The 23,928-nt window shown below is 38.8% G+C and overlaps 1 protein-coding gene across 8 annotated transcripts in view; it reads right to left on the bottom strand.

Moving 5' to 3' along the window:
- The window catches only part of PTPRM (protein tyrosine phosphatase receptor type M), an 823,739-nt gene that overhangs the window by 454,360 nt on the left and 345,451 nt on the right, over positions 1-23,928 (bottom strand). For all 8 annotated transcript variants that reach the window (XM_077135947.1, XM_077135946.1, XM_077135945.1 and 5 more), the window contains exon 4: positions 4,723-4,801. In XM_077135947.1, the coding sequence (XP_076992062.1) occupies positions 4,723-4,801 (79 nt within the window). The remainder of the gene's footprint in view (positions 1-4,722; positions 4,802-23,928) is intronic.

Raw genomic sequence — 23,928 nt, 5'->3', positions numbered from 1 at the left:
GTGGTAGGTACATACAATGGACTATTACTTGGCATTATAAAGAAATGGAGTTCTGATAAGAAACTACATCATTGATGGACCTAGAAAACATTGTTATGTGAAAGAAGCCAGACACATAACTCACATGTTATATGATTACCTTTGTAGGAAATGTGGCGAATGAGCAAATCTATAGACAGAAAGTAGATTAGTGTTTGCCTGGGGATGGATGGTGGGGCTCTTGGGTGATGAGCTCCTGGTTTCCTTTTGGGGTGATGAGTATCTTTTAAAATTGATTGTGGTGATGGTTGCACAACTCTGTGAACATACTAAAAACTATTGAATTGGATACTTTAAATGGGCATATTTACTGCACAAGAATTACAGCTCAATAAACATGGTACCATGCTATATGTCCTATTAGATATTAAAACATATGTATGGACAGGACAATAATAGATATTAAAACATATATAGATACAGGACAATAACAGATATGCACAATTCATAACCTATTTAGTAACAGGAGACACAGTTATGAGGCTGATAAAACACTTCTTCTACCAAGTTTCTCCTACCAAGATTACTGAACCAAATAGAAAATAGGATTTTAGTGTGCATACAAACACAAGAATTATCTCTGTTTGTCAGTGGTGGTCTTAAGCCAGAAAGTTGCTGATTTTTGCAGCCATATCCACATTTCAAGCTGATCCTGCATCTGATTGTCTCTACATTAAAATCAATTTTATGAGCAACTCTACACTAGTAAGTGATCAGCTACTTTTAAATAATGTTGACATGCCTACGCATAAAGCTGTGTGGATCCAAATAGGAGCTTTTGCAGCAGAGTAAATGAGGTATGGCAATTTTGCATCCATTCAGAAAGCACAGATTTGAATGTGGAATATCTATGCTGCTTATGATTTAAATTTAATGAGCATTGAAATTTCAAAATAATTGATTACTATTTAGAAATCTTGATAGGAAATCTCTTAAAATATTACCTGTAAAGCTTTCCATTTGAAGACCAAACTATTACCTTCTTTAAAAACCTATATTTGCATGATTTCTGCATGAATTTAGGGGTGGGGGAGAATAATATGGAAGGGGTGTCATGAAAGACACGTAAAGCTTACAGTTCAAAATGTCATTGCATTCATACATCCCCTTGGTACAGAGCCTTTGAAAATCTGCATCTCCTCACAGCAGTCTGAAAAGCCAATTAGGTTTTAGCACTGGTCCTCTCCAAAGGAGAGAATATGTTCACCGCTTTCTATGGCCCAAGAAGCTGGGCTCCTAAAAAAAACGCACTGCTAGAAGCATGAGCATATTTCATCTTTGTGTCCTTACTGCACACAGCGACTTCAATGCTGTGCAATGAGAGAGGGCTACAGCTCCGGGGCTGTTAGGCTACCAGCAGCCAAGCCTAGAGGAGAGGACTCAGGTGATCGAATAACAGAGATGCGAGGGAGAATGTTGGCTCTGCCACAGGCCAACTTTGCCCACAGAGGACACTAATGATACCTGCTTGGCTGTGAGCTTTGCTCTAAGGAGCAAGGAAGACAGCGTATGGCATTACAGCCACATCCCATAGTAGGCACACAGACAGCAGTCAGTGATTTTTTGACCCCTCAGTAAGAGGCAGTTCAGAGGTTGTGAACGCTGACGCTTATGAGAGGGTCCCGCACTACGCTGACGCTTATGAGAGGGTCCCTTGGCACTTTCCCAAGCCTGAGGCTATTCCTCCCAGGATTTGGCCCCATTCCAATCAGGTAATTATATTCCGTCACCTAAATTTGCCTGCTGTTCAGTTTAGGGCAGCATTGCTCCCGTCCCAGCCTTTTCAGAAAAAAACGAAGGGGAGGAATCCTTGAAATCACCCATCTTGCTGACACAGGAGAAAATGCAAATGTGAATGTTACAAAAGTCATGTCTGCCTTAGTTATGAAGCGGAGGGTGCTGGCTTTAACTGAGATGCGTGGCAAGCTTCAGGCACTAAATAAAGATGTCTGGGGGAGCAAAACCCCTCTGCGGAATCAGACAACTGCGCTTTAACACCCTCATCAGATAACCCCCCAGAAAGCTTTCTCAGTCCACTAACAGAGTGATCAAATGATCTGTTCAAACCCATGCAAAAAAGGCGAGACACTCCTGCGAGTGTTTGTATCTCTAATATCATCTCAGTTATAACCATTCCCTTCAGTGTGGGTAAAGACCTTCTGCCCCAGAAATCCAGTATGTATGAACTAGCAGGCTTCTCTTGAAGGCAGGGACCCTAAAATAAAGCTGGTTACAGTCCATCGATGGCTACACATTTCAGTTGTGGCAATATCATTCTAGGCAAGGGTCTAGGGAAAATAAAATATCCATACATTGCTGGTGGAATATAACAGGTTCAGAAACTTTCCATGGCAATTTGGCAGTATGTAGTAAAACTAAAAGTGTCTCCCTTTTATTGCAGCAATTCAGCTTCTAAGAATATACCTGCAGAGACCATTGCACATTGCAGCAAGAGGCACATACGAATGTTGCCACAGCAATGTTTTAATAGAGGAAAAAACTGGGAAAAAAACAAATGTTGATAGAAAAACTTATATTCGTACAATAGAATACCAGGAATCTACCTAACAAATTACTACTAAGTGAAAATTTAGAATCAAGAGTCAGAATAATATGTACAGTCAAATATCATCCATTAGAATTTATAAAGGTAAATTTTACTTCTTTGCTTTTCAGCAATACACAGTGATTATGGGATAAACAACACACCATGCACACACACCCTTCCAGCGTTGCAGTCGCTTGGCCCTCAAAGCTCCATGCTGGGGTTGGGAAGTTCCCTATTGTGTATTGTTTGGTAAAGTCTGGGCCTGGAAGCCCTCGATCTCGGGGTTCACTCCATTGGGACTCCTGCAAAGGATAGGCTAGGCTTACTTAAAATTGGGCTAAAAGTCAACCCAGAGACGTCTTTTGTTCCTCAGATGTACACTCTCTCTCTAAGCCAACACGGCAGGTGAGCTCACTGCTTCCACCCCCACCCCAACATGGGACATGACTCCCGGGGCGTAAATCTCCCTGACAACGTGGGGACAGGACTCCCAGGATTTGCTGGGACAGGCATTGTGGGTTTGAGAAAACCTTCTTGACCAAAAGGAGGAGAGAGAAATGAGACAAAATAAAGTATCAGTGGTGAGCAATTTCAAACAGAGTCGAGAGGTTAGCCTGGAGTTATTCTTATGCATTATATAGATATCCAATTTCAGTTTATGGTATATTGGAGGTGGAGGGAAGTACCTGAAGCTGTTGAGCTGTGTTCCTATAGTCGTGTTTTGAAGATGACTGTATATGATATGCTTTAACAATGTGACTGTGAATGTGAAAATTTTTTGCTAATGCTCCTTTTATCTAGGGTATGGCAGATGAGTAAAAATACAGATGGAGAATGACAAATGATGGGGGGACAAAGATTAAAATAATGGGTAGATGGAAATACTAGTGGTAAAGAGAGGGAGGAGTAAGGGGTATGGGATGCATGAATTTTTTTCTCTTTTCTTTGTATTTCTTTTTCTGGGAGTGATGCAAATGTTCTGAAAAATGATCATGGTGATGAATTACAACAGTGTGATGATATTGTGAGCCACTGATTATGAACCATGATGGAATGTTCTCATGTTAAGATTTATCATTAAAATAAAAAACTAAATACAAAAGACTGGGCCCGGCCCCCATGTCAGAAGATGAAAAAGCCAGGCATGCTTTCTCAGACTGCTCCCTAGCGAGGAGGGGAGGGAACACACCATAGCTAGTCCAGCCTGCCAACCCCACTGAGGGCCTTGCACCTGAGGCAAAGAGATGAGAAGAATGCTGCACAGGACCCTTGCCCAAGGTGACTTCCCAAGGGTGAGACCCCATAGGCAGCTCCTCGGGCACATGGTCCTGTGGGTCCAGTTCCGCAGCCACATTCTCGGCTGTTGCCCATTGTCTGAGCTGACATCACCCACCTTCCCAGGGAGTCTGTTTTCTACCCCATTTCCTTTGTCCAAATCTTTTCCTGCTTAATTTTAGCCTAAGTCCATTTCTGTTTCTTGCCAAGGAAGTATTACAATGACTAGGTTACTACCTGGATGACCGCTGGGAGGTGGGAGTCTGCAGTCAGTAATGCTTCATTTATTCAAGGAAAAAAGTTTAGAAAAAAAAAGTGTTTTTTTTAAGTGTGCTTCTTGCCTATTGCACTTCTTTAAAGCAGTAATTTTTAGAAGATGAAGAACAAACTCTTTCAACCCAGGTCCCTGGGTTGTTAGGTATGTCCGTTGGATTTGACAGGCCCCAGGCCTGTCTGGGGGTTCATGATATGAAACTCTGTGATGAGAACAAAGGAACTGTGCCAGCAGCAGATGGGACTTAGGGTGAAAGTGCACAGTCTCAATTTTTAAAGGGGAAATCAAAAGATTGTGGCAACATTTAAGCAGGCTTGTTGCAAAGTTGTCCAAGCATGCCAAAGTATTCCTTTATTCCTCATTCCTGATTTTCATTTTAAAAGACACTTGGTGCATACATAAAGTGACATTCACACATGAAATACATGTTACTGGGCATCTGGACTGACAAACCAATACCTGGAGAATCTCAGGGAACTTCCTTAGGGGGAAGGCTTTAATGCCTTTTCTTAATCAGTAACCTAAATGCAGCCCCAAAGATGCATCCAAACATTCAAATGCTTTTAGAAAAATCGAGGCAACTTACTACATGGATGTCCTAACACCTTCACTTCATCAATAGCTAGGTAGCCTTGAGGTCCAGAGGTTATTACTTCAAAAATCACCTGAAAAATTAAGAGAGATTTATGTTATTCACTCATTTTGCCAGACTTCTGTGAAATCTCTCTTATGCATAAGACACATAGTTTCATCCGTTCATCATCCATCCATCCATCCATGCATCCATCCATTCCTTCACCCATTTTTTTTTCAATAAACCATAATGAAGGCCCTACAGGTTCTGAGACAACAAAGATAAAAAAGAACCAACCCCAGGCTTTGAGAGGTTAATGTGTAGTGCATGGGTCACACACAACTCTGCCCCTAAGACTCTCCTGATTTATCAGGATTAAGAAAAGGGATCAGAAAGGCAGAGGCTGGGGTTCATCTACTAGGGCTGGAGATAGAGCAGGGCACCAAATATCAAATTCCTGCCCTCAGAGAACTCAAATTTGGGAGGGAAAACATTCATTAAATGATCATGAAAAATTAATAATGTGATAATTATTTGCCAAAATCAGGGAGTAATAACTAATGACCCAGAGTAAATCTACAGTGAATTTATACTTCCCAGCGGGCCAAGTACCATGTGTGTGCTGTGGGGTCAGGTTCTGCAAAGCAGTCAAGCTCAGAAAATAATGATGGGTAAACTTCGAGAAGGCAGAGGGGGAGTAGAGACTGAGTCTTCAGGGCTCCATGTCCAAAAGTTTCAGAAAATGGGAAGGATTCCCCCCCCCCCCAAAGTCATACTCAAGTTTGTGTGCAATACGGAGCATGAGATAAATGATTATAGAAGACTTTTAAAAAATTTTTATTGCACATTAAACCCACTCTCCATACATACACCTGGATTTTTTTTTTTCTGAGGCAATGTTAAGATTTGAAATGGTTTAAATAATATATTTTCTTTTTCAACTGTCCTTCCTGTGACAGGGATTCTCTGACCAGACTGAACCAAGTGGGACCTTAGGTTTTATACAAGTAAAAATAATATAATATGATGGGTAGAAATGAAAGAAAATCATACAAGGTCCAAGAAGCACTAGACCCATGTGTCAGTAACACCAGAGCTGCTACCTGAAGGAGGAGCACAGGTCAATTGTGTGAAGAGGGTAAATGCATTCCAAGGCCCTGCAAAGGCCCTGAGATGGGCTGACTGATGAGTGAAGAGGAGAATTGGAGACCATGGCTATCCAGCCAGCTATGGCCAGAAGAGAGAAGGTTCAGCTTGTAGGACAAGGATTCCAGGAGACACCATCTTAATAATACAATGAAGGGGCTATGTTAGCTAAAATAGAGGTGGCAGAGGTATTAACTAACAGGAGAATGAAATAAAGTTTCCACAGTGGTGTAAGCCAGAGGACCTCAGCAAGTGCTTGATCATGGAAAAAGCGGGAGAGAAGGAGGAGCCCAGCCCACCCTGAGGTTCTAGAATGAATGATATTTTGCAATGATGAGGCTGCCACAGAGAAACTGAGGCTAAAGGTGAAAGAAGAACAAGTAAGAGGGATATTGATTTTCTTAACCTGATTGAGCTACATGTGTAATATGTCTATTGTCAGGTTCTTCTTGAAAGAATTCCCATATACATTATTTTAACTTCTATTTACATGAAGCAGGAAACTATCACACAGTTGGAAGACCATGTCTTCAAACACAAACCACAATTGCACTCAGGCATCTATCCCAGAGGAATGAAAACTTCCCTTTACATAAAAACTTGGGCCTGGATGCTTTTAGAAGCACTATTCCTAAGCCAGAAACATAACAGCCCAGATGCCATTCAACAGGTTACAGCATATCCAGAAAGGGGAATGCTATTCACAATGAAAAGGAATTAATGGTTGATACATCCTACAACTGGGATGAATCTCCAGAGGATTATGCTGAGTGAGAGGATGTCTATCAAAAAAGACTTCATACACATGATCATATTTACACATCACTGTGAAGTTGCAAACATTAGGAATGGAAGACAATTTACTGGTTGCCAGGTATTAAGAGTGGGGGTGGAGCATGCAGAGAGGAGGTGAGTGTGCTTATAAAAGGGCAATAAGGGTCATCTTTGTGGCACTGCAACAAAAATGTACCTTCACTGTGGTGCTAGATGCACACACCTATGCAGTTAATAAAATCATACAGAAGTAAACACACATACTCAGATACACACAAATAAGTACAAGAAAAATGGGGAAATATGAGTAAGATTGGTAGATCATAGCAATGGCACTATTTTCACTGTGACATACTTCTAGAATTTTGAAAAATGTTACCACTGGGAACACTTGGTAAAGTATTAATGGAATCTCCATATTATTTCTACTGCATGGGACTCTACAAGAAACTTAAAAAAAATTTTCATTAAAAAGTAATTATAGAATGATGTCATCAACAGCTACTGAAGCCATTTTTCCAGAGATTCAGCAAAAAAAAAAAAAAAGACAAATCCTACTTGTTCAGAACTCTGGAGGAAGGTATAGACTGGAGAAGGATCCCAGATGCTGTATCAAAGAAAGAGAAATATCAGGTAGGAAACTTCCATCTGGACTGTCCAGTCCTTCCTACCTCACTTGGTCCCACACAGCTCAGGAAGTGCCAGAAGGCAGCAGCCAGGACCCCTCCCACCTCTACCAGGTACACAGACTATAAAATCTCTCACAGCAGTGAGATAAATCCCCACTTATATCCAGACACAGGACCTAAACCTGAAAGACCCATGGCAGGACTTACACTTTGGGGGTTGATAGAATACAAAAGGGCAGCAGGGGGAATTTCCAACATGGAGGGCCAGGGAAGGAACTGCAGAATCCTCACTAAAAGCAGTTAAGTAGCCAAGCAGAAACTGCCCAAATCAACTGTTTGGTGCCTGGGGGACAGGGGAGGACATTTTAAAGCCCAGGTCAGTGAGGAATGAAGATTTTGAGAAAGCATGGACAGAGATAGTGTTTCCAGTCTGTGTCTGGTGCCCATCCCCCACCACTGAGGGAAACAATAGAGGGAAGCCTGATCCTTGTTTGGGGGGTGGCTGTGGACTGGACAGTTGGGGGAGTCCTCCACTGTTGGGGACCAGAGGCTAACCTAAGATGGCGATTAAGCCAACATGGCACCCTGGCTGATGCAATAGCACTCCATATTACAACAAGGTTCTTCACGGAAATAGGTTCCCGCCAAGAGTCTGTTCTGTCCTTTTTCCCCTGGCAACAAGTGCCACCAATCATCTAACCAACCTTCCCGCTGGCGCGAACTCCTCCTATCATAATGCTCCACATACCCTACTTCCCTCCCTAAGTCGGTATATATACCCGTCTTGCTTAATAAAATTTGCAGCTTGATCAGAATCCTGTCTTGCTGTCCTTCTTGCGTCTCTCTGTCCCATAGCCATTCTTCCCTCAGCAGGTGGTGGACCCCGTTGACTGTCCTGCGGGTTGGGACACTCCACTACAAGTAGAGTGGGGTTCACAGCCCATTGAGCTAGATTTGGTCAGTGAGTGAGGACAAAGGAACCTGAAGTTTCAGCCCTGCTTGATCAGACACAACCTAGGTTCCAGGAAGAAAACAGCTTCTGAGGAAGATTGAGTGACCAAATGTTGCCATCTTTGGGAATAATAGAAAGTGCCGGGGAACTGCAGGGCTTTTTAGAACCTCTCCAGACCCTATCTCAGGCCCATCAGAGGTGGTCTAACACCCCTACACATGGGATCTGGCGTTATTTTTGGCTGAAAAATATGGATGACCAAACACTCAAAGCAGAGCCTTAAAACAAAGGTCTCACTGGCTGGTGAAGAAGGCATTTCTGGGCTGCTTCTTGGTGGGGAAGTTGAACTTTCAGTCCTGCAGCCCAAGGCCTTTCCACACAGGAGCCTGGGAATCACCAGACTCACTGTGCCGACAGGCAGGGTCTCAGTCAAAGTGCACAGTGACCATCCCCTACCTCCGGAGTTAGTGGCTTCAAGCTCACATGTAGACCTGTGGCCTAGACTGGATTGTTGCCTGGTTGGGTCCTGGCCCAGTGGGCTGCCACAGTCAGGGAGAGGTGAGGTTATGAGGAAGAGATGGCACAACAGCCCCATCTGCTTAGAGGGCAGGGAATGTGCACTCTGGCAAACTGCTTTTCTGCCCAGCCTCTAAAAAACTCCCCAAAGTGTTCTGCCTCCTGCATGAGGCCCCAGCCCTGGTTTAACTGCAGATTACTGACAAACCAAGTTCCAAAAGAGATCTTCCACAGACCACAAGACAAGCAAGGAAAATCAGCTTTCAAAATAACATTATCAAGATAATCAAATGCTAGGAAAACAGCAAAAAAATCACAAAGCAGATGAACAAGCAAGAAGAAATGGCCAAGTCAAATGACCAAATTAAAAAGGTGGAGGAGAAACAGAATTTGTTTCTAAACAAAGATGTTCAAACAAATATCCTAAATAAATACAATGAGTTGGCTAAAGGGATAAAGGATGTCAAGACATCATGAGAAGAGCACAAAGAAGAAGTTGAAAGAGCAGAAAAATAGTCAATCTGATGGAAATGAAATATTCTGTAGTTCAAATTGAAAATAGAGACACACAACAGCAGATTTTAAGAAGCAGAAAAAAGAATAAGCAGACTAGAGGAAAGAGCAACTGAATTTGAAGGCACAAAGGAGCAAATGGTGAGAAAGATGAAAATATTTGAATTGCATCTCAGGAAAATGATTGACAACCTGAAGTGCACAAATATAGGAATCAGTGGTGTCCCAAAAGGAGAAGAGAAAAGTAAAGAGCTAGGAACATTATTTGAGGAGATAATAGGAGAAAGTTCCCAAACCTTAAAAAAGACATAAATATGCAAAGAAGGCCAAGGAACTCGAAATAAAATAAATCCAAATAGACCCATTACAAAACTGTCAAATGCTGAAGAGAAGAGAGCCCTGAAACTAGCAAGAGAAAAGAGATTTATAACATACAAGGGAAGCCAAATAAGACTAGAAGCTGACTATTCATTGGGCAGCATGGGGGTGAGAAGGAAGTTTGTGTGGTATATTTAAGGTTTTGAAAGAGAAAAATTGACAGCCAAGAATTGTTTATCCAGTGAAGATCTCCTAAAGTGAGGGAGAGTTAAAATTTTCACAGATAAACAAATGCTGAGAGAGTTTGTTAACGAGACCTGCCCTGAAAGAAATACTAAAGGGAGTTCTGTAGGTTGAAAGGAAAGACAGGAGAGACAGATCTGGAGGAAGGCACTGAATTGAAGAGTGTTAGTAGGGGCAAATGAAAGAATAAAAACAGAGAGAGAAAAAATAAATCTGACAAATAAAAAAACAAAGGATAATATGGCTGAATCAAGAACTGTCTTTACGGTAATAACTTTGACTATTGATCAATTAAACTTCCTATTAAAAGACACAGATTGGCAGAATAGATTTTAAAATATGGTCCATCTATATGTTGTTTACAAAAGCTCATCTTAGATGCAAAGATACAAATAAGCTGAAAGTTAAAGGATGAAAAAGATATTTCACATAAGTAGTAACCAAAAGCAAACTGGGGTAGTTATAAAAATTTCAGAAAAAAATAGATTTTAAATTTAAAGGTGTCAAAAGAGCAAGAAAGGACATTATAAACTAATAAAAAGAGCAACTCATAAAGAAGAAATAAAAATTATAAATGTTTATGCACCCAAACAAGGAGCCCCAAAGTATATGGGGAAAACATTGGCAAAATTAAAGGGAACAATAGACATTTCTACAATAATAGTGGGAAATTCAACACACCACTCCTCTCTTCTACAGATGGAATAACCAGACAGAGGACACTAAAGAAATAGAGAGCCTAATAATATGATAAATGAATTGGGCCTAACAGACATACATATAATTGTTGTACCCCAAAACGCAAGGATACATATATTTTCTCATGTGCTCATGGAACATTCTCCAGGATAGATCATATGCTGGGGCACAAGACAGGTTTTAAACATTTTTTAAAACTGAAATTATTAAAAGCACTTTCTTTGAACTTAATGGAATGAAGCTGGAAATCAATAACTAGCAAAGAATCATAACTTTCACAAATATATGGAAGTTAAACAACACACTCTTAAACACTCAGAGGGTCAAAGAAAAAATTGCAAGAGAAAACAGTATATACCAAGAGACAACTGAAAAATGAGAAATCAATATATCAAAACCTATGAGATGAAGTCAAAAACTTATGATATGCAGCAAAAGTCATACTTAGAGGGAAATTTATAGCTCTAAACATCTACATTAAAAAGCAAGAAAGAACTAAAACAAAAGACTGAACTGAGCAACTGAAGAGACTAGAGAAAAAACATCAAGCTACTCCTAAAGGAAGTAGAAGAAATGAGAAAGATCATAGCAGAAATAAATTTATTGGAGAACAAAAATAAACAATAGAATCAATAAAAACAAAAGTCGGTTCTTTGAGAAGATCAACAAGATTGACAAACCCTTAGCTAGACTGACAAAAAAGAGAGAAGGTGCAAATAAATAAAATCAGAAATGAGGGGGTGTGCTTATTTGAAAAGATTATGTGCCCTAGAAAAGCCATGTTTTAATCCTGACCCAATCTTGTGGGAGCAACCATTTCTTTTAATCCCTACTCAATAACATAGATTGGAATCTTTGATTAGATTATCTCCACGGAGATATGATTCACCCAACTGTGGGTATTAACCTTGATTAGATGGAGATGTGACTCTACCCATTCCAGGAAAGTACTGATTAGGTTACTGGAATCCTTTAAAAGAGGAAGTATTTTGGAGAAAGCTTCAGAAGAATGATGACAGAGCCATGAGAACCACGAGAGCCCATGCAGCCAGATACCTGTGGAGATGAAGAAGTAAAACACTCTCAGGGGAGCTTCACAAAACAAAAAGCCTGGAGAGAAAGTTAGCAGGTGTTGGCATGTTCACCATGTGCCTTTCCAGTTGACAGAGAAACCCTGAACTTCATGAGCCTTCTTGAACCAAGGTGTCTTTCCCCGATGCCTTAGATTGGACGCTTCTATAGCCTTGCTTTAATTTGGATACTTTTACTGCCTTAGAACTGTAAACTTACAACTTATTAAACTCCCCTTTTAAAAAGCTTTAGAAAAAACTCTTCTAAAAAATTGAAGAAAAGAGAACACTACCTAACTCATTCTTTGAAGCTGAAATCATTCTAATACCAAAAACTGATAAAGATATTTTAAGAAAGGAAAACTACAGAACAATTTCTCTAATCAATGTAGATGCAAAAATAATCAACGAAGTACTTGCAAAATGAATCCAAGAGCATATTAAAAGAATTGTACAACATGTCCAAGTGGGATTTATTCCAGGCATGCAAGCATGGTTCAACACAAGAAAAGCAATCAGTGGAACACAACACATTAACAAATTGAAAGGGAAAAATCACATAGTTATCTCGATTGATGCTGAAAATGCACTCTACAAAATTTAGTATTCTTTACCGATAAAAACAATTCAAAAGGTAGGAACTTAGACAAATTTCCTCAATATGACAAAGAGCATATATGAAAAACCCACAGCCAGCATCATACTCAATGGTGAGAGACTGAAAGCATTCTCCCTAAGATTGGGAATGAGACTAGGATGTTCACTGTTATTGCTGTTATTCAACAGTTGTGCTAGAAGGCCTAGATCTAGCTTTCATAAGGCAAGGAAAAGAAATAAAAGGCATCTAAATTGGAAAAGAAGAAGTAAAATTCTCATTATTTGCAGATGACGTGATCCTATATTTGGAAAATCCTGAGACATCTATGAAAAAGGTAATAAAAAAATTATCAAAGCCATGGGATACAAGATTAATGCACAAAAATCATAGCATTTCTATACACTGATAATGACCTAACTGAGGAGGAAAGTAAGAAAAAAAATCCATTCATAATAGCAAATAAAGGAATCAAGTATCTCAGAATAAACTTAACCAAGGATGTAAAGAGCTGGTACACAGAAAACTACAAAACCTTGCTAAAAGAAATAAAATAATACTTAAATAGGTGGACAGACATTCCATGCTCATGGATAAGAAGGTTAAATGCTATTAAGTTGTCAATTCTACCCACATTGATCTTCAGATTCAATGTAATACCAATCAAAATTCCAACAACCTACCTTGCAGATTTGGTAAAGCTAGTTATTAAATTTATTTGGAAGGGAAAGGGACCTTGAAAAGCTAAAAGCACCCTAAAAAAGAAGAATGATGTAGGAGCACCTCCACTTTCTGACTTTAAAGCTTATTATAAAACCACAGTGGTCAAAACAGCAGTGTTTCAATACAAAGGTAGAAATGTTGATCAACATAATCAAATAGAGAGTTCACAAATACTCCCTCAGATCTATGTTCAATTGACTTTTGACAAGGCCCCCAAATCCACTGAACTGGGACTGAATATCTCTTCATTATATGGGGTTGGGAGAAATGAATATCCACATTCAAATAAATGAAAGAGGAGCCCTACTTCACACCTTATACAAAGAAAAAACACTCAAAGTAGATCAAAGTGCCAGTACTGTAGAACTCCTAGAAGAAAATATAGGGAAAACATCTTCAAGATCTAGTGATAGGAGGTAGTTTCTTAGACCCTACACACAAAGCATAAGCAATGAAATAAAAAATAGATAAATGGGAACACCTCAAGATTGAACACTTCTATGCTTCAGAGGGCTTTGTTATAAAGGTGAAGAGGCAGCCAACTCAATGGGAGAGAATATTTGGAAACCATATGCTGATAAGAGTTTGATATCCCGAATATACAAAGAAATTCTACAACTGAACACTAAAAGGATAAACAACCCAATTACAAAAATTGGCAAAAGATGTGAATAGACATTTTCCCAAAGAGGAAATATAAATAGCTAAAGTGCATATGAATAGCTTCATTAGTATTAGAGAAATGCAAATCGGTGCCTCAATGAGATATCATCTCACATCTATAAGAATGTCCACTATTAACCAAACAGGAAACGACAAATATTGGAGAGTATGTGGAGAAAGAGGAACACTTTTTCAGAGCTAATGAGAATGTAAAATGGTAGAGCCACTGTGGAAGACAGTTTGGTGATTCTTCAGAAAACTATATATTGCATTGCCATATGACCCAGCAATTCCACTACTCAATACATTCCCAGATGATCTAAAGCAGAGACACAAACAGATATTTCCACACCAATGTTCACAGTGGCATTATTCACAATTGCCAAAAGATGGAAACAATCCTAGAGTCTGTTAAAGATGAGTGGGTAACAAAATGTGGTATATACATATAATGGACCATTGTGCAGCAGTAAGAAGAAATAAGGTCCCGAAGCACATGACAACATGGATGAACCCTGAGTATATAACGCTGAGTGAAATAAGCCAGACACAAAAGGACAGGTAATGTAGGATTTCACTAATATGAACTAACTAGAACATGCAAACTCAGTCATAAAATGTAGATTAAAGAAGTAGAGAAGACAGAGCAGTTGCCTGCTATATACAGAATTGTTCATTGTTAAATAATCGGGAATGGTTGGAGGTGATGGTAGTTAGTTATTTGGATTATAAGTAATAGTGGAATATTGTAGGGGAAGTTGATTGAAAGTGGTTGTTTAAAGTCATGTGTAAGTTCTTCCATGAACTTGTAGAAAGGCAAAATAATAAATAATAGATATAGAGTGGTATATGGGGAAAAACATAGCTATATGCAGCTATGGACTATAGTTGACAGTACTATTTTAATATTTTTCATCAATAGTAACAAATTTACTAAAACTAGTCTATGGCTCAAAAGTAGGGGGCAGGGCAGGCCACGGTGGCTCAGTGGGCAGAGTTCTCGCCTGCCATGCTGGAGACCCAGGTTCAATTCCTGGTGCCTGCCCATGCAAAAAATAAAATAATAATAATAATAATAATAATAATAGGGGGCAATACGGGGCATGGGTGGATTTGGAGCTTTATTTTTTATTCTTATTTCTGTTCTGGAGTAATGGAAATGTCCCAAAATTGATCATGTGACTATATATACAACTATGTGGTGATACTGTGAGCCACTGATTGTACACTTTACATGGTGTGTGTGGATTGTGAATATATTACAACAAAATAGAAAAAAACCTGAAAAAAAGTAATTATAAGTTACTGCTTACTAAGCACATAATGTGCTACATAAACTGCATATATCACTCCATTGTTTTATTTATTAGTCCATGCAAACTTCTTCAATGATTTCCTATTTCAAGACTGCAGAGGTTTGGATACAAAGTAATAGTTCAAAATTATATAATGACCTACTGAAAATACATCTTAAAAACCCAATCTTTCTGATCCCAAATACCCAGATGTTTTTGCTACTCCAGGTTACCTGAGCAAAAACTTCAATCCTAGGAGTTGAAAATGCAGGACTGCCTTATTTAGGCTTATGTGATTGATGCGAAAGTTGTAAAAATGGAGGAAACAGTCAGCAGCACTGAAAATGAAAAATTCAGGGAACTTCGTAGACAGAGGCTTATTCCAGAAACACCTGCTTAACTAGATGACAATTGTGACACAGTTCCACCACGATAAATGTGCACAGAGAAGAGAAGAAACGAAACAAACCTTTGCCCTGGTCTTAAGTTGAATTTTTCTTTTTTCACTGGAGTTACAAAAGCAAGGAAGACATGTATGGATATTCCTGCAGTCGGATCTTGGTAATTTTTCTTTCTACTTCTTAAATCTATCAGAGGACAACTAAAGGGACAAAAAACATATGACCATTGGGAGCAAGTACAGGAAAAAGCATCCACGAGCCAGTGAGTGACAGCCGCATCCTGCACAGGGGAGAGCAATGGCAGGTTCTCTGGCAGCAGCAACGTCCCCTGCTGCGAAGGGGGAGGGGGAGCGGTGCGGATGCCCCAATATCAGCTTTCCAAGGGCAAACTGGTCACTTCGGTCATAAAAGATGAATTTTGAAGTTTAAGCCCAGACTTGCCCACCTATCCTTCCTCTCTTTCTTCTTTCCTTTCGTTCGTTCATTCATTCATTCATTCATTCATCCATTCATCCATCCATCCATTCATTCATTCCAGGCAAGGCTTTATCACCTGTCATCTTTATTCCACCGGAGTGAGCACTTGGGACATAAGAACAGAAGAGATGATGCTCCTCTCCTCACCCAAATCCTTCTCCTTCTCAAGGAAAAATCACATTTTCTTTACCAACGTCAAAGGCGGAAGCTTCCGATAAATAAACCTTATTTGACAGGATGTGTTAGCTCTTTTAGAATATATGGTACACCTAAACATTTTTGAAACTGACAGGTATGTGTTGATTTAATCCATAACATTTAATTTAAACCAACACATGGCCATGACAAAGACCAGGAAAAGAAAAAGAGAGCAGGAGGAAGAAGTGGAAGAAATCAGAAACCACAGAAGTCACCTCAACTTCTCTTAAGCTGTTTTTGTCATCCATCACCTTAAAATGTACGACCCTTGGAAGTTTTACGTTTAAGAATTCTATATTGCAGAATATGTACCATATGCTCTGGAAGACATAAGGAAAAATGTGACAGTTTTATGAAATTTAAACTTTAGAAAAGGAAAGAGAAAATAGAAGACGGTGAAAGAGCAGCAAGATAACACTTGCCACAGGATGGATTCAAATAAGACGGAGCTCACTGGAGTGGGATCCTTCATCACAGGCCTGTACCTTTGTCTTTATTAAACAAACCAGGAAATTCATGATGCAGCCAACACAAGCTTCACCAGGCAATTCAGCTTCCCACGCTGCTAAAATAAAACCAAAGACATGCAAGCAAATATATGCCCTTTAACCCTACTAGACAAAAAGAAGAAGGGAATTCAACGACAAACAAATCCATGCATTCCCAATTTCCCAACCAAATGACTAGTCATTGAAGCTGCAGCAAAGGAATTCCATGCATGCTTATTTCTGCCCCTTGATTTGCTCCCCTCCATCTTTCAAAACAAAGAATGACAGCATTCAATTATAAATACACTATGAGGACAATGGCTTATCCCTTTTTGTTCATTACAAACTGTTGAAGGCAAACGTCTAGAATTTGGGAGGTTCTAGCACTGACTTAACTAAAGCTAACTGTAAAGGCAAGAAGGGGAGAAAAATCTATGCAGACATGTTTATGTGGGTGTACACACATATTTATATATAATATATAAATAAATATTCTTAGATCACATACTTAGGAATTTATAAGCAAGGAGGTAGATAATGTGTTACAAGTTTGCAACAATAACCTTCAAAATTATTAGCAGCTCAACAAGTTTAAAGTTGAGTATACAAAGGTTTCAATACACAGCACAATTATAAACTGGCAGGACTCGTACCAAAATGTTTACTCTCTTGAAATAAATATTATTAAATAAAGACATCTGAATTGGGACGCTGTAGACAGTCTTTGACCACTTACTTTCCTATAAAAATCTGACCATGGAGAGAATAACTTTGTTTTTTCCAACAAACAGGAAGTAAAAATAACCAGCCTGAAAAACAAGGCCTATCTTTTTTTTTTTTTTAAAGGAAAGACAGAGAGAAGGAAGGAAGGAAGGAAGAAAGGGAAACATCTTTAAACATTTCTTGTTTTATTGTATTCTGTTTCTCCGTTTTTGTTACATGGGCTGGGGCCGGGAATCGAACCGAGGTCCTCCGGCATAGCAGGCAAGCACTTTGCCCGCTGAGCCACCGCGGCCCGCCCCACAAGGCCTGTCTTAATTAGGATTCTTAAAAATAAATTGTAGAATTCCATAAAAGGTTCCATTGTCATGACCTCTTACTAACTGTCAAGCTTTCCACATTGTACTATTTTCTAGCCAGTGCCTTTACAAAGAAAGGTTCGAAAGCAAAAATAATTTTTGTCCCTTTTGTCAAATGAGGCTCTCTGCTATTGAACATGTAGCTATCATCCACAGAAGTGTAATCAGTACACTGAGAGACTTGGAGAGGTCACAGCACCTAGGTCCAACAAGGTCAAGGTCAGAGGAAAGAACAACATGAGGAGACCAACAGTACCATCAGAGAATGAAAAAATAAAAGTGCAATAAATTCATTTTTTACTGTTGCCAAATAGGACAAAATCTATTGAAAATCTTCTATTTTAGAAGTATAGCTTGGATCTCTTAGGGGAAGCAAACCAAGGCATTTATTTTTAAATTCAAGAGTTCAAAAATTATTTATTCCATGCCCCAGGTACATTTTGTGCTATTAGCTAATTTTCCCCAATCACCCATTTGAGCTAGGTAATCTTGATTTCCATTTAGGGATGAATAGTCTGAACTACACAGGTTACGTGATTTATCTGAGGTAACAGAACTAGTACATTGCATGGTCAGGATGGAATCCTGGGTCTAATTTACTGGACTTTTTTGAAGGTATCAAGCCATCTTAATTAGCAGGTATAAGAGAATATGCATAGACAATACATAAACATATATATTCTCTTTTGTTGCTCAGATGTGGCCTCTCTCTCTCTAAGCCCAACTCTCCAAGTGAAATCATTACCCTCCTCTCTATGTGGGACATGGCATCCAGGGGTGAAAGTCTTCTGGCAACGTAGGAGACGACTCCCAGGGATAAGCCTGGCCCTGCCACTGTGGGATCAACAACACTTTCTTGACAAAGGAGGAAAAGAATTATAACAAAAAAGGTATCAGTAGCTAAGAGAGTTCAAACAGAGACAAGAGGTTACTCTAGAGGCTATTCTTAGGCTAGCTTCAGCTAGATATTGCTACTTATCATGGCTTGCCAAACTCCAACCAAAACCATTCCTGCCAACCCTAAAGAACACCTAGGGCTTTATCTGAGATTTTAGAAAAGTTCCATGCACTAGGATTACTTTCCAGAAACCTATACCTCAGATGGGTTCCTAGACCAGACAAGTTCTAAAACCCAGAGAGGCCATTCTCTCCAGAACATCAACTAGTTCTGTTCCCTTATCCCATATTATTAACAGACTTTTCCAACATGAAAAAGTTAGAATGAGCATGGCTAAATACCCCTAAAGACTGGGAGAAAGAGCAAAAGAAAAGTTGGGGTTATAACAGACAAGATAGGATTTAACAAATGAGTATGACTGCTGAATCATTAAATTGATTTTAGTCTCCAGTGTCTTGGAGCAGCCAGAAGAGAAAAACTAAAATTGTGGAATTGTAAGCATACCAAACTCTGAAATCTGTTCTACAACAACTAATTGTTGCCATATGCTTTGAAATTTATTCCTTTTTTTTGTGTATATATATATATATATATTTTTTTTTTTTTTTTTTACATGGGCAGGCACCGGGAATTGAACCCGGGTCCTCTGGCATCGCAGGCAAGTATTCTTGCCTGCTGAGCCACCGTGGCCCGCCCTGTATATATTTTTTCACAATAAGAAATGAAAAATAAATTTAAAGAAGAGAATATACACAGATAATGCATAAACATATGCATGTACATATATAGACATGCATGCACACACACAAACGTACATACCTATATATATACTCATTCATGCCACACATCTGCATGTGTATATATATAGGGGTGTGTGTGTGTATGTATGTGTACATAGACATATATTTATATATCCCCTCTAATGCATGGATATATATGTTCTAAAAATTTTACTTCCAGGTGTAAGTAAAACATGTCATAACCATCTACCTGACCTAGAAATGCAGATGCAAGGGATGTACAGCATGCTTTTAGCAACACAACTTTTTTTCTACAAGGGTGGAAAACCATAGCCCACGGAGAATGGCATGGCCTGTGAGCTATGAATTGCTTTTATAATTTAACATGGTAGGAAAAAAAAGAAGAAGAATGCTTTGTTACATATGAGAATTATATAAAATTCAAATTTCAGAGTCCATAGAGAAAGTTTTATTGGCACAGAGTCACATTCAGGTGTTCTCTACAGCTGATTCTGTAGTAACAATAGCAGAGCTGAGCAGTTGTGACAGAGACCCTCTGGCCTGCCAAGCCTAAAATATTTACTATCTGGCCTCCTGCTTCAAGATAAAATCTTTCTGCTCAGCTCACTAGGGCACCGTCATTTTTCTGGTTAACAAGAACGCAAATGTCAACAGCAATAATTTGTCACAGCCTCATAAATATAACTCGCACTCTGTGTGGAAGCTTTATATTACAGGAGGGGCAGGGAGAAAACCCTCTCCCTGGTTTGACTTGTTTCCTATTAATCATGCATGTGTGTTTTCAAATGCTCATTTAAGCCAGAAATATCATTACCAAAGTTTTAAAATAACGTAAAACTGCAATATGCCACAACAAAGCCACAGAAGGAGACCCCAAAACATAGCGTAAAAAACAACAAAATGAAATAATAACTACCTCATTTAGAAGTCATATCTTCTAGAAGAAATTGAACTACTGAGAATTTATAATAGGCAGTATTAAAACCTGACCCCCAGATCTCATTCTATGCAATGTTCTTTGGTGTTAGCTAGATTTCAACTAAATGGTTTTTTATGTGTTTGTTTTTACTGGAACAAATCCATTTTTAGGAAAACAAAATGTCTTCCCAGCTTCAACTCTGATTATTTTAAAATATGAAAGTGGCAGGGGCAGAGTTCTCACCTGCCATGCCAGAGACCTGGCTTCAATTCCTGGTGCCTGCCCATGCAAAAAAATATATATGTGTATGAAAGTGAACATGGTGGATCTCAGTATGACAGACTCAATCACAGATCCATCCTACCTTATTCTAGAAAAATTTGCCATGACTGAGTACTTAATTTTCATCCCTTCTTTTGGGCTTGCCAATTGACAGGTTTAATGATTCAGAACTCATAGGAGTTTGGGGTCACCCAGAGTCCCCATTTCTAGCACAATGCCTGAGGCATAGAAAAGACTCGGTACTTATTTTTGTTAGTGGCTTTCAGATATTATTTGCAGCCATGGGATATAATGCCATGCCAAATTGAGAGAACCTGTATCTATTCATTCAAATAATAAATAACAGTTTGGAGACAAAATGTATCCTTTCAGCCTTTAGAGCCCTTGGGAAAAGCCATTTTGCTCTCAGGTAGGAAGCAACTGGTTAAACCATGGACTCGCATGTTCATTTATTCATAAAAAGCCATCCTAGATGTCAGTTCCTGTGAGGCTTGACATTGGCCCATCTCTCAAACGCCTGCCAAGCAGGAAATGGGGAAGCACATTAACACTGCAGCATCCCTGATTGTGCCTGCTTCAGCGAAGGGCAAAATTAGCTTTCCGTGCTGCCACTCTCCCCTGCTATGTGTGAGCAAAGAAAAGGGATTGGTTTACCAACACGAACGCTTGCCACTGAAAATGGATTGGCGAAGTGATCTGTCAATTCCCAAGAACAAAAGGGAAAGTGGGATCCGACTGTGACACACGACCTGATAGAGTCTTTCTAGTTCTGATTTAAGTAAAAAGCAAAAATGGATTGCACCCATTTATGACAAATGCATACTATTTTTGTCAAGGGAGTTAGAGAGAAAATTTAAAACATAAACATGAAAAAAAGCCAAAGGAAAACCACAAATTATGTAGGTATGTGACATTAAGAAGACAGGAGGAAAATATTTAAGTATTTCCTTATATCAAAGTGTTATCACATGGGTGCAAGGAAGGGTAATTCAGTGGTGGAATTCTCACCTGGCATGCAGGAAACCCGGATTTGATTCCTGGTCCATGCACTTCCCCCCAAAACAAATAAACAAAAATTCAACAATTGGTGCTGCAATAATGAGATACTCACATGTAAAACTAATGTAATGTGCCCCCCACCATATAGTATACAAAAACTAATGTTTTAGAAACATTTTTAGTTAACTGAAAGAGAAAACTTTCCAGCCAAGAAATCTTTATCCAAAAAAGAGCCATCCTTCAAAAGTAAGGGAGTGTTTACATTTTCACAGATAAACAAATGCTGAGAGAATTTGTTAACAAGAGACCTGCCCTGCAAGAAATACTAAAGGGAGCTCTATCAGCTGAAACAAACAAAAAAAAAGACAGGAGAAAGAGGTCTGGAGGAGGGCACAGAAGTGGAGCAACTTCTGTGAAAGAGCAACTTAAAAGATAAAATTAGAGAAAAAATAGGTCTGCCAAATAAACTAAAGGATAAGATGGCTGAATCAAGAACTGCCTTTATGGTAATAACTTTGCATGTTAACGGATGAAACTCGGCAATTAAAAAAACACAGATTGGCAGAACGGATCAAAAAATATGATCTTCTAATGCTGTTTACAGGAGACTCATCTTTGATCCAAGGATACAAATAGGCTGAAAGTTCAAGGATGAAAAAGATATTCCATGCATAAAGTAACCAAAAGAAAGCTGGGGTAGCTATACCACGATGAGACAAAATAGACATAAATGCAAAGATGTCATAAGAGACAAGGAAGGACATCATATATTAATAACAGAGGCAATTCACCAAGAAGAAGCAATAATCATAGTGTTTATGCACCCAATCAGGAAGCCCCAAGTAAACATTGGCAAAACTGAAGGGAGCAATACTTCAACACTCTGCTCTCTTTTATAAATAGAACAACCAGACAGAGGATCGATAAGGAAATAGAGAACTTATACTATATGAATTAGACCTAACAGACATATACAGATTGTTACACCTAAATCACCAAGATCATACATTCTTCTCATGTGTTCATGGAGCATTCTTCAGGATAGATCATATGCTGGGGCACAGGACAGGTCTTAATAATTTTTAAAAAGATTTAAACTATTCAAGTACTTTTCTGATCATAATGGAATGAAGCTGGAAATCAATAACCATCAAAGCACCAGAACTTTCACAAATATATGGAGATTAAACAATACACTCTTATACAATCAGGGGGTCAAAGAAAATATTGGGGGGAAAATCAGTGAATATCTGGAGACGGAATGAAAATGTGAATACACCATATCACAATCTATGGGAGGCAGTGAAGGCAGTCAGTCCTAAAAGGGAAATTTACAGCTCTAAGCACCTACATTAAAAACGGAGAAAAAGCTAAAACCAAAGACCTAACTGGACAACTGAAATAATTAGAGAAAGAGCAACAAATGAACACTGAAGCACGTAGAAGGAAAGAAATAACAAATATTAAAGTGGAAATAAATGCATTGGAGAACAATGACACCACCACCAACAACAAAAAAACAATAGAAAATCAATAAAACCAAAAGTTGGTATTTTGAGAAGGTCATCAAAACTGACAAATCATTAGCTAGACTGATAAAGTGAAAAAGAGAGAAGATGCAAATAAAATTCAACATAAAAAGGGGGTCATTACCATGGGCCCTAAAGAAATAAGAACAATCATAAGAGGATACTATGCACAACTGATGTCAAACAACTAGACAAAACTTAGAAAAAATGAATCATTGCTAGAAATATACAAACAACTTATACTGACATGAGAAGAATGAGCAGACCTCAACAAACTGAGCACAAGTAGAGATTTAATCAGTCATCCAAAACCTTCCTACAATGAAAAGCCATGGGCTAGATGCCTTCACAGAAGAATTTTCCAGACATTCCAAGAAGAACTAATATCATTCCTGCTCAAACTCTTCTAAAAAAAATTTAAGAAAAAGGAACACTACTTAACTTATTTTATGAAGCTAACATCACTCTAATACCAAAGTCTGATAAAGGTACTACAAGAAAGGAAACCTACAGGCCATTCTCCCTAATGAACATAGATGCAAAAATTTTCAGCAAAATACTTGCAAATCAAATCCAAGGACACATGAAAAGAATTACCAAGTGGGGTTTATTCCAGGTATGCAAGGGTGGTTCAATATAAGAAAAGCAGTCAATGTAAGACAACACTTTAACAAATTGAAACGAAAAAACCACATGATCGTCTTGACTGATGGTGAAAAAGCATTCGACAAAATGTAATATCCTTTTCTGATAAAAAACACATCTAAAGGTAGGAATCAAAGATAACTTCCTCAATATCACAAAGGGCATATATGAAAAACCCATAACCAGCATCATACTCTATAGTGAGAGATTGAAAGCCTTCCCCCTAAGATTGGGAATGAGACAAGGATGTCTGCTGTCACCACTGTTATTCAACATTGTGCTAGAAGCTTTAGCTAAAGCAATTAGGCAAGAAAAAGAAATAAAAGGCATCCAAATTGGAAAGGAAGGAGCAAAAGTCTCATTATTTGCAGATAACATGATCCTATATTTGGGGATCTTGAGAAAT

The sequence above is a fragment of the Tamandua tetradactyla genome, chromosome 18 (assembly GCF_023851605.1).
Source record: "Tamandua tetradactyla isolate mTamTet1 chromosome 18, mTamTet1.pri, whole genome shotgun sequence".
NCBI lineage: Eukaryota > Metazoa > Chordata > Mammalia > Pilosa > Myrmecophagidae > Tamandua > Tamandua tetradactyla.
This window is presented reverse-complemented; position numbering and strand designations above follow the sequence as displayed.